This window comes from Berghia stephanieae, chromosome 12 (assembly GCF_034508935.2).
Source record: "Berghia stephanieae isolate SIO BIC M18660-M18661 chromosome 12, UCSD_Bste_1.3, whole genome shotgun sequence".
NCBI classification, from domain to species: domain Eukaryota; kingdom Metazoa; phylum Mollusca; class Gastropoda; order Nudibranchia; family Aeolidiidae; genus Berghia; species Berghia stephanieae.
This window is the reverse complement of record NC_088371.1, coordinates 26060194-26071795: the sequence shown is the minus strand read 5'-3', so window position 1 is coordinate 26071795 and position 11602 is coordinate 26060194. Positions and strand designations below refer to the sequence as shown.

General features: G+C 34.4%; 1 protein-coding gene across 1 annotated transcript; it reads right to left on the bottom strand.

Annotated features, from left to right (window-relative positions):
• Positions 1 to 2263: 2263 nt before the first annotated feature.
• Positions 2264 to 10463, bottom strand: LOC144958002 (sulfotransferase 1B1-like). The gene is made up of 3 exons (XM_078889585.1): positions 10321 to 10463; positions 5392 to 6329; positions 2264 to 3745 (listed from the first exon to the last, which is right to left on the bottom strand). Exons 2-3 carry the CDS (start codon positions 6251 to 6253, stop codon positions 3660 to 3662), a joined length of 948 nt encoding a protein of 315 aa, XP_078745711.1. The 5' UTR covers positions 6254 to 6329; positions 10321 to 10463; the 3' UTR covers positions 2264 to 3659.
• Positions 10464 to 11602: the final 1139 nt, after the last annotated feature.

Here is an 11602-nt window from a genome sequence, read left to right as displayed (position 1 = left end):
TAAAAAGTACAATAAACAAAAGCTTAAAAAAGTACATAACAGAGATATATGATATACAAGGAAAAAGAGGAACTGTACATTTGACTGATAAGGATCCGTGCCAGGACCAGGAAAACCCGAGCACTTTCAATCCAAAACAGAGAGAGAGAGAGAGAGAGAGAGAGAGAGAGAGAGAGAGAGAGAGAGAGAGAGAGAGAGAGAGAGAGAGAGAGAGAGAGAGAGAGAGAGAGAGAGAGAGAGAGAGAGAGAGAGAGAGAGAGAGAGAGAGCAACATTGGGGTAGAAGATTGTTATTTTTTTGTTTGTTTTGTATTTAAGGGTTTTACGGCACTTGTGAAGTATTTAGCGCCAGTAAAAAAGAAGAAAATGGGATAGTCAAAATATGTTATAGATTTACAATTAAAAGTACACAAAAAAAAGCAAGACCAAGGGGAAGGGTTAAAACAGTGAACAGATGTAGATTCCAAGAGCACACTATCATTATCAGTCTACTTAGTCTGAGATCACATAAAAGTCTCAACCAGACACAAGCAGAAGATCCCCATTATGAGGAATACACTTAAATGTTTACAAACATTTATATATTAAAACCAAAATATGTAACAGTACATAACAGAGACTAGATTTACAAGGATAAAAATATCATCCCCCAAAACAATAACTATACATTTCACTATTTCCCTCCCAGTCAAGAGCTAGGACAAAACTAAGTAATTCCATTCCAAGACAGACAGAAAGCAACTCAGAAAATAGATGTAAAAATTAAGAAAATGGGATAGTGAAAAGATTCTAGAATTACAATTAAAAGGACATGAAGAAAAGTAAGACAAAGGGGATTTGGTTCAAATAGGAAACGGATGCAGATTCCAAGAGCACACCATCAATCAGTTGGAGATCGCCTAACAGTACCTGAGTACGGTGATGCGAGAATGTGAGTAAAGAGCCTTTTCCAAGGACTCACTCCACTATGCGCTGAGAAAGGTTTGAACCCATGACCTTCCGATCTGAAAGCGAGTAACATACCACAAGAGCACATAGTCGCACACTGTCTCTAATCAGTAATATATAAATATTGGTGTGGACAAGAGGTGAAAAAGTGATCTTAAACTTAAAATGATACAAGCACAAGATTTTAGTGTTTGTAATGTATCCTCCTTAATAATGAAAATCAATCAGTCTCATTATCTTTTTTTTGTCTTTAAATTCAATTTTGGACATCTAAGTCGTCCCAACATAATATGTACAGTCTTGACTCCAAAAAGTGCACCAGATGAATCTATCATGTACAAAATTATTACAATTTGTTTTTACTCTGAAACCAATTTTTTTCATACTCCCTTTTTTTTAAATTTAAAAGGATGTATAATTTTGCTGTTTTACTTCTGTTCTCCTCCAGTTGCTGTTTTCATTCTTTCTTTTTAAAAATTTTATTCTTCTTCTTGCTTCGAAATTTTTTATTTTACTTTATTCATTTTTCAATTTTTTTTGTTTTTTTTGTTTGTTTGTTGGAATGCTTTATCATTATCATTATTCTTCCGTTCAAGACTTAGAATGAATAAATATATACAAATATACAACGAATCTTAGCATTTTTTGCCGTTTATGGCATTTCCCCAGAGGGACAGTTTGAGGTGGTGGGTCAAAAATGGAATAGACCAACAATTTAATTTTTTAAAAAGCAAAAAATACGGTCACAGCCCCTTCTTCAGCACACACTCATGACATCGGTGTGACACAGCGGTAGGGTTTCCGCTTCCTACCTATGAGTTTATTTCTCTGCCACTGTGTGTGGATTTTAGCAAGTCGCCTCGTCTTTCATTATTTATGGCAGTCAGCGCACCACAGCTGATGCCTTGGTTATTCCAGTATTGAACTCAGAATTGACTCCAAAGAGAAATTTTACCTGAAAGGAAAAGTTGTTATCGAGGGTCCTGACCGACAGCTCAAATGGGAGAGCACTTGCTTCACACACAAAGGGACCTGATTGATCCCAGGTAAAGTCCAGATTTTTTTTCTGATCTCCCTGTCTACCCAGTCGTGATTGGGTAGTTGGGTCTGTTAGATCTGGTAGAAAGTTCTTTGAGATAGACTTATCGTCCTATACAAAGAGTAGTGAGCAATTGCTACTGTCCATTCAATGCTAAAGAAATTGGAATTAACTCTGGCTACATGGATCTTATGGCTCTGAACGACTGCTTTAAAAAAATTTATAACTTATTCTTATAACATAAATTTAAATGGAAATAAATGCAATATTTATCTGTGTATCATTTTAATTTATAAATAATATAATAAATGCAATGTTTATCTGTGTATCATTTTAATTCATAAATAATTTAATAAATGCAATGTTTATCTGTGTATCATTTTAATTTATAAATAATAGAATAAATGCAATATTTATCTGAGTATAAATATAATTTATAAATAATATGGCACTTTTCTTCTTCACAAAATGAAAGACCATTAACAACATTGGGCAATTACGAGGTTTCACACTTAAAGTTAAGAATTATAATAATATAAGGTGTCATTAGAGTTTTATTTTAGAGAAATCAAGCAAAACATGTAAGATAACTTTTAGAAAAACAAAGCAAGAAAATAAAAAATATCAAACAAACAAGAAAATACAAAAGAAAAGGAAAGAACCAATTCTCTCACCCCCCCCCCCCCTTCCAACCAAATCCTCATTGTTTTTTCTATACTCCTATCACTATTGTCAACATTGATATCACATCTTGAGGGTTAGTTTCTCCTGTTATATACTGTATGGTAATGTCGATAACCCAGTTTCGACAAAATACAGGGTTGCCAATTCAGGAGGCAAAAATTTACCGAACTTTTACGCAAACACATAGACCAGCCGACCCCTTTCTGAGTGCTGAACTCCAATAAAAAGACATTATTTACTTACTTTTTGCTGTTCAGCTGGTGAATAGAAAATATACTGAGGGTTTATAATATTATACTGAATTCCGTGAATATACGGAAAATTGGCAACCATGAAAATAATCAGTATATAAACCATCTTTGAGGAAACCGTGCTAGAGTGTTATAATAACAAAAACAATACTAATAATAAAACATGGGTGCAAGCAACTGGACCTCAAAAAGCCTGCAAGTCTACTTATGACCAGACATATAATCTGAAAAAGCCTGCAAGATTCAGAGACTTACCTCGTCATTTGAAGTCTTGTTCTCAGCATCTAGTCTTCATAATAGTATAGTAGTCCACAATTGTTGTATGTTTAATCCAAAGGTTGTAATGCAGTAATTTCTTAAGTTTCTTGTCACAAGTTGCACAATTTTAAAATATACAAAAATAAACTAAAAAATAAAAAAAGTGTCCTATCAAAAAAAATAAATCAATCAATCAAATCCAAATCGCAAAAAGCGTTTTTTTCGGTAATCCAATCGGCCGGTAAGCCGGCAGTAGCCGGCACTCTTGCAACCATGATAATAGTACTAATAATACTACTATTAATAATAACAACAACAACACCAATAACAATAATAATAATAATAACAATAATAATAATAATAATAATAATAATAACAATAATAATCATAATTTTTAAAATGCAATAATCAAATCACAATTTGTGAGAGATAGAATCTCGAGGTTAGAAGGCTAGGATAACCTTTGACCACAGTGGTAACCTATTGCCCCATGACTTCATTCATTCTGGCATCCATTTCAGCACTTTGATCCTCTGTCATCCAGTTTTTCCAGTCACCAACAATACCTGAAACGGAAAATACTGTATATTAATATGTATTCATGAATTAAATTTTCTTCATCAACTGAATACATGTACTCAGGAAAGTTTAACTTAAGGGACTATCTTAAAATAATATATATAATAATATATAATAAATAATAATAATAAATAATAATAATAATATATAATAATAATATATATAATAATAAATTAATATATAATATTAATAATAATAATAATAATAATAATAATAATATATAATAATAATAATAATAATATAATAATAATAAATAATAATAATAAATAATAATAATAATAAAAATAATAATACTATATACTAGCAATGAAATCTTATATAGCATTTGATAAACTCTGATGACAACAATGATAATCCCAAAAAATGACTGTTAACTCGGATGCTTGAGTTTTGATCGCTGGTTAAGAAAGACAGATTTTTTAAATTATTTTTTTTCTTGTATTGTACTTTCTGCTTTGTCGGGTACTGTATCATCTATTTTTTTTAAGGGTTGGTGGTTAACATTGTTCTGTACAGCCCATGGACATTTTTTGCCAATGAGCATAGAATTTAAAAAGAATCTCAAGACACATATTTACTGTATTTGCTTTTATTGATGCTATAAACCCTTGATTTGGCTATAAATTGTATTGTATATTCCATTGTGTGTGTGTGTGTTTTTTTGTTGTTGATAGTTTACATTGTAAAGTGCCCAGAGTATACATTTTACACGAGAATAAGCTGAATAAATGTGTATTATTATTATTCTTACTGGCAAATGTAAAATTATAAAACTATTTTTGACAGATTGGTATCTGAGGAACTTGTGATCATTTCTTAAATCAAAGGTAATTTTATCACAAGCTGACTCAAACTCAAATGGTTATTTAGAAGATCTTTTAAGCCATAATGATTGGTACTTTGGCCTTGGGAATCGCATACCGGAATGATTTTGATCCTTGATGAATCAAAAGATTCGTCTTGATCAATTATTACTTTTTTATTTTATTTTATTTTTTTAAAATAAAGGAGTGCCTGTTCACCGCAGCCTAAATTTCCAAGCAAATATTGCTCATTTTCCAGCTCTCTCATTGGAAAACCCTATCATCTCTTAGTAAAGATGTAGGCCTACTTGTTGAATAATGCTTTGAACGTGTTGAATAAAAATTTTACTCAATGATTGCAGAATATTTTCGCATATTTTATTGGTGTGAAATTAGGTGTCAAAGACAACTGATTGGCAATTATAAATAATCTTTTGGTGTGCATGAATACAAATCCAACGTTTTTAAATTTGGGTCAAATTGTCATTCAAGCAGACGGACAAAAAATATAAATTATGGAGAAATGAAGTACTAATACCATACAATCAATCGGTCACGGAATATCTAAGAACCTTACTTGGAGGGGTGGAATAAACAAATTCTTTCATTTCTTTGTATTTATTAAACTCGTTATATTTTATCATGCAGTAACACATACTCGCAAGCTCGTATGTTATTTGGCACGGTAAAAATAACTCGTTTAATAAATACAAAGAAATGAAAGAATTGTTATAGTATACTAAACAATTTCAGGTAGAAGTGAAAGGAATTCACCAAAATAATTAAATAAGACTATGTATACAAATACTTAATAAACTGAAATGACATACCCTTCCTGTACAGAGCTGAGAAATATTTATCATCCTTGAAAACAGACTTAAGATGCTTGAACTCAGTGTATTTCACTATCTTCTGTGCAAACTCCTCTGTAATGTCTTCATCCAAAAACCTTGCTAATTTCTTTATCATAGCCGTTGGATTTTCTTTCATGTCTTCATACTTAACCAGAAAAATTGGATTAGGAGGACTGGAGGCCACGACTCGTTTCCAGTCAGCGAGGAGATTGAAATAACTGCCGTAAGCTAAAACTCCATCCGTAAAAAGTTTGAAATAGTCGTTGAAGGATCCTTGATAACCATAACTTTCTCTGACATGTCTGTGATGGTTGTAATAACTAACGACTACATCCTTCGGACACCTCGTTGTTAGAATTATCTTAGTCTTTTTCAGCTTCATTTCCTGTGGGAGCTCATCGTAAAGAAGGTGGGAGTTTAAAATCCTTGGGGAAGGCATGGAATCCAGGACAAACTCAGGCAGCAACTCAATCATACCCTCTACTGATTTCCCATATTTGGAAACGGAAGTCGTTTTATACAGAATCATACGCAACACTTCAAAAGTCCAGTGACACCCAGTTTTAGGATAACCACAAATCATAACGTCATCATTGCGAATTTTTAACTTCTTTATCTTCAAGTAACTACTTGTGCCAAGAGGAGCATAGTTTTTATTGTTAATAGTTGTTACTTTGAGCTTTTGTCCACTATCATCAACAATATAGTTTTCCTCTTTCTTGTAATCTTTTTCAATTGCCCACCTCATGTATATTTTGACAAGTGGCATGCAATACCAAACGATGTGGGATTTGACCAAGATATGATACAGAATTTCTTTGATAATTTGAAACAGCATCTTGGTCTGAATTAGTGAATCGCTTTCAATTATGAATACGCAATCCAAGCTTTGGTGTTCTCATGTATCAAACTTTCTGAGGAAAAAAAAAAAAGAAATCAAGATTACTTAATAAATATCAGGTCAGACTACGGAAGAAAAATTATGAATGACAATATTTCTGTGGGAAACTCCATACAGGTGAACATTGTAATAAATAACAATGTGAAATTGAATGTAAGCTTCAACATAATAAAAGAAAACAGATAATGTGGATGTTTCGGGTTTCCCCCATATCAACAAAACAGGATGAATGAAACTACAGACTTATGAGATAATGTAATAGTGGCATTGTTAAGGTGAACGTTTTGATCTAAATTATATCCAATTTTATCGACAATCAAAACGGTTAATAAATTGGCCCTTAATTTTTACGGACTGACTATTTTCACTGTACGGCACGGTAAAAATAGTCTACCGCATGGTAAAATTTACCAAGCTATTTTCACCGCACAGTGAAAATAGTAAAGGAGGCTATTTTCACTGCATGTATCAGCCAATCAGAAGCACTATCATTCACTGAGTCCCAACTACTACCGCAAGCGCTACTACTCACTGAGATTTTTTTATAAATATTATTTTACGTACAACTGCCATGGGTTCCGTTAGCTCAATGGGCCGCACATTCACTCATCATTTCAGAGTTTGTGGTTCGACTCCCTATCACGACTTAAAAAAATTTTCTCCAGATTTTAGGTATTTGTTATCGTCTTTATTTGGGCAACCAAATTTTGTTTTGTTTGCCTAAATTTTATTTTGGGTTAAATTTAAAAGACAAAACGCATTTTTTCTCTAGTTGGCCTTATTTATCTAATCATTGTGATGAAAGCTGGATTGTATTACTTTGCAGAAACCTTTTCTTTCTTTCATAAAGCAGCTATGAATGTCAACAATGGTGACATTAAAATGTCTATCTTCATTTTTCACCTAAAATTTCTACTTTTAAAAAGTTTGTGATATAGGATAAAGCAGATTAAAAATTCGTGTCTTTTATAATTACGTTTTTAAATTTCATTCGTAATATTAAAACCTGGTATTGATGCTTGTTAAAACTTGTAATATAACTCATGAAATAAAATCTGTATTTAAAGGCTCTGATTGATTATCTGCAACAGCTTGTTAAAATAGCCTATGAAGATATCATCATCACCGTAAAGTAGCAATCACCTCCCAAGAGATCACCATACTGTGAAAATAGCCTACCACACTATTGTCACCGTATGGTGAAAGTAGTCTACCACACTATTGTCACTGTATGGTGAAAGTAGTCTACCAAGCTGTGAAAATAGCAGCATCCTAATCTTTATTTAAACTGAAACATAGCCCTAAACGATGCGGATATGGCTTGACTGGAGGCATTCTGCGACCAATTCCTCCTGAAGAAAATGCGATGAATAATTATAATCCAATGAATCCATCCAATTTTTTTCTGAGACTGAGACCCATTGAGAGATACGCCACAAACAATTCAAACTGCTTCAAAATCCCACAGACAAGAACACAAAACTACAGAAATTCTTTCTTCATTGGAACTATCTCGGAGTGGAATGGGCTGGATGAACTGGTCATCATGACACCACACCTAAATGATTTCAAGGTCCGAATGACACGGGCCTGCGCCCAATGAGGACACCGCTGAAATACAACCAGTCAACCAGACCATTGGTATCTTCAGCGCCTACCATTAGGGAGTTTAACAGAAATTCTAAATGTAACTCACACACTTGAAACCAATGTCATATGAAAGAGCTGGCAACACTGATTACAAAATAGTTAGAATTTTTCTGTCTTGATTAGAAATGTAGTTACGGCAGTTCAAAGTATTTGAAGTTTTCTTTACCCCAAAATTACCATTGGAAAGTTGTGACTGAAATCGCGTGTTGTTAATAAAAAATGGTTAAAACAGTCAATATGGAGTTCTCATTATTTATTGTATACCGAAATGTTCGTCTTATCGAGGACAATGCATTTACATTAATAAAGAGGAAGAAGTTCTGGCTTTTATTACTTTTAAAAATTCTGCTTAACAACTTTGGGTTTATTGCTATAACAAATCATGATCTGACAATTAATATAATTATACAGTAGAACATGAAAGTAACGTACTCGGAAATAGGGAAAACTCGGAAATAGCGAGTAAAATCTAAATCTCCGTTTTTTTTCTCTTATTTGAGTCAATAAAATTAGCATGAAAGTAGCGAGTATGAAAAAGAGGTCAACTCGGAAATAACGAGCATTTCCTGCCCCAGTAAAGCAAAACAACAGACAAGGGTGATTTAAATATTTTTAGCCTAGCTTCTTTCCTTTTCTTATTTCTCGTTACGAGTAATATTACATAGTAGCCTAGTCTGTAGTAGTACATAGGAGGAGAAACAAATTTGGGTGGGGGTTGGGTGCGTGTGTTTGTGTGCGTGTGTGTGTATTGGGGGTGGGGGTCAATTATTCACTCAATGTGGTGCCACGTGACGCGCGAGGTAAGCACTGGCAGCCAACATGTCAACATGCCTCACTTAGCAGTAGCAGCATCGGTCAGCGACGAACGACACGATCAGCGAGAGAAGGGAGTGTGGAACCATCATTTCAGTGGGTCAGTGATTGAGTGATGCGCTTGCTTACCTCATCAAACATGCCTAGTGCATACAAACACTCGCGCGCACACACACACACACACACACACACACACACACACACACACACACACACACACGAAATCTTGATGGAAATGGAAGGGGTGGGTTTTAGGGGTGGATCAACTTCAACCCGTGGCCATCATTACGTAGTTAACGAAGGCCGTGTTCAACCCCGCCCCCACCCCACTTTATCCACACACAGTCATTTGCGGCACACACGCACAAACACATACACACACACACACACACACACACATTGTCTTTCCATCTTTTTGTACGGCCGAGTGACCTTTTCTGGCAACTCGGGAATAGCGAGAACTCGGAAATAGCGAGTAATCAGGAGTGGACCCGTCGAACTCGCTATTTCCGAGTTCTTCTGTATTCCCCCCACTCCCCCCCCCCCCCCACTTCTCTCTCAATGTGTGGGGGTGTAAAAATTTATAATGAATAGAACTTCTTAACATAATAATTATTAAGGCTAAGGCCTTTAGAATATAGATACAAATGATAACAAACATATATAAACTAATGGGAAAGAAACTTGATGACTTGATGGCAAAATAAAATAAAATTAAAGCAATTGGTATTTTTAAAATATCGATATTATAAATATCGGATTTCACAAAGAGAAGAAATATACGAACTTTTAAAACAAAAACTGTAAAATGCCCATTAAAAAAGTTGGAAAGTATGTATTCAAAATAAAAACAAATTAAATAATAGTACTGAAAATATTATGGACTAAATTTTAAATAATACATAACTAAATATAAAATATCGATATCGTCGGGCAGCCATGATGAGAAGATAATGTAAACATGGCATTTCGGCGCAGAGTTAAAAAGTGTCTGCGCATAGATAGTGCCCTGAAATTTGGCATGAATAAAGTTCAGATGATTTTCTAAAAACAAGCGTTTTTATTTTTAAAACACACGCTGTAAATAAAAAAAGAAATGCATTTGAAAATTGCCAAATTTTCACTTCATATAATATAACTTCTGGAATTGTTAATGGATTTTTCCTTAATTGGCACCATTTAAGAAATTTGAAAGACGAAAATAATGATTCCAAAATACCTGCGATATTCCTCTTAAAACAAAGTTTCAAAACTTTGAAAACTTTGAAACCTCTTAAAATTAAAACGAAGTTATGCATCTTTAATTGAAACCCCCAAAACGCGAACGGCAATTTCCAGTCACAACTTTCCTATGGGCGAGTTGGGTCACAATTTGACTGCTCACTAAACTGCCTACTACTACTACCATACAGATAGTATCTGTAGTATATTATATGAATTAAATGAATATGATGAACGAATGGTGAAATTGAAATTGGAATGATGACGAGTGACGGCTTTGAAGAAGCTCTCGAGATAAAATAAAAACGCTGTCTACTTACCATATTCTTTTGTCAACTTAAAACACCAAAATGGTGCAGATTGGACTTGTCGACAGATTAGATTATCATCAATTCAGTCAATTCCAATTATCAATGACAATGATGGCAATGGTTAGGTTAAGTGATCTTACTGGTAGTGACAGTGACAGAGATAAACAGCGATTGAGACATTGAGTATGCTCCGGTGTATGGGGTGAATTTTTTAATTCAGAAAAGTGAGTGGAGCAGGCACTTATGTTGGTACAAAAGATATGAAGTGAATAGAAAATTTTTTTTATTCTCTATTGTCTTCTGGCACTTTTCTATTCACTTCATATCTTGTTGTTACCAATAAGTGCCTGCTCCACTCACTTTTCTGAATTAAAAAATTCACCCCATACACCGGAGCATACTCAATGTCTCAATCGTTTCTATGTTATATGTTTGTGTTGAGAATATTGGCTATTAAGCTTAACTGCTGGTCAAAATTATTCGCGATGGTGGTGTACGAACGAATCGGCGGTCTCAAGAAGTGGGTAGAGAGGATCTAGTAATGACTTGAGTTGAACGAATATTTTTGTGTTCGTGGATAGCTCACACGGTAGAGCCACGCTCTCACCTGCCAGGCGGAGTTGTCGTACCAATAAGGTCGCAGGTTCAAACCCCACCACCGCCGCGAAAATTTTTATTCTCTATTGTCTTCTGGCACTTTTCTATTCACTTCATATCTTCTTATTGGCTAACCAACCGCGGCCTCGATGAGAAAAATATCCGCCATTTTGATGTTGACTGGGAATCGCGTTACTATAGTAAACAAGCGCTGATCGGCCGTTCATGAAAACAAGTTGCTGCTCGCTCGTTTAACTCAAAATTATTCAAAACGATCTCTCTAAAATGATATAAATGTGACTTCTTAAGGTTTTCTTCACGGTCAAAACCACACAACATTCTATTGATGATTACGTCCGAGGCAAAAAGGAATGTTGGCAGGTCGACCGAGAGTTGAACTCGTGAGACGACAAACATCAATGCGAAGTGTAGCGAGAGTCAAGCTATTGTTTGTCTTGTCCTATTCTATATAGAGAAAAGGATAAATAGTATAGATAGTGTGCGCTTGGCTAAGAAGCTCATAACATTGCCATCCGGAAGTATAACGGGCCAACACACAAAACTGTGTGTATCCATGAACGTTTATAGTCCGGTTAATACAGTTCAGTGAGCATTACTCATAGACGAGGATGGCAAAAAACAATAACAAAGACCTAAGTGACGTCATCTTCGAACTATCTATAGCCTCGTGTGT

What these genes read in the sequence shown, in the direction of transcription:
- LOC144958002 (XM_078889585.1), bottom strand. Translation starts at nt 6,253, where the DNA reads ATGCTGTTTCAAATTATCAAAGAAATTCTGTATCATATCTTGGTCAAA. An exon ending in CTCAGCTCTGTACAGGAAGG is followed by an intron (nt 3,746 to 5,391) that starts GTATGTCATTTC and finishes TTTCCGTTTCAG; the next exon opens with GTATTGTTGGTGACTGGAAA.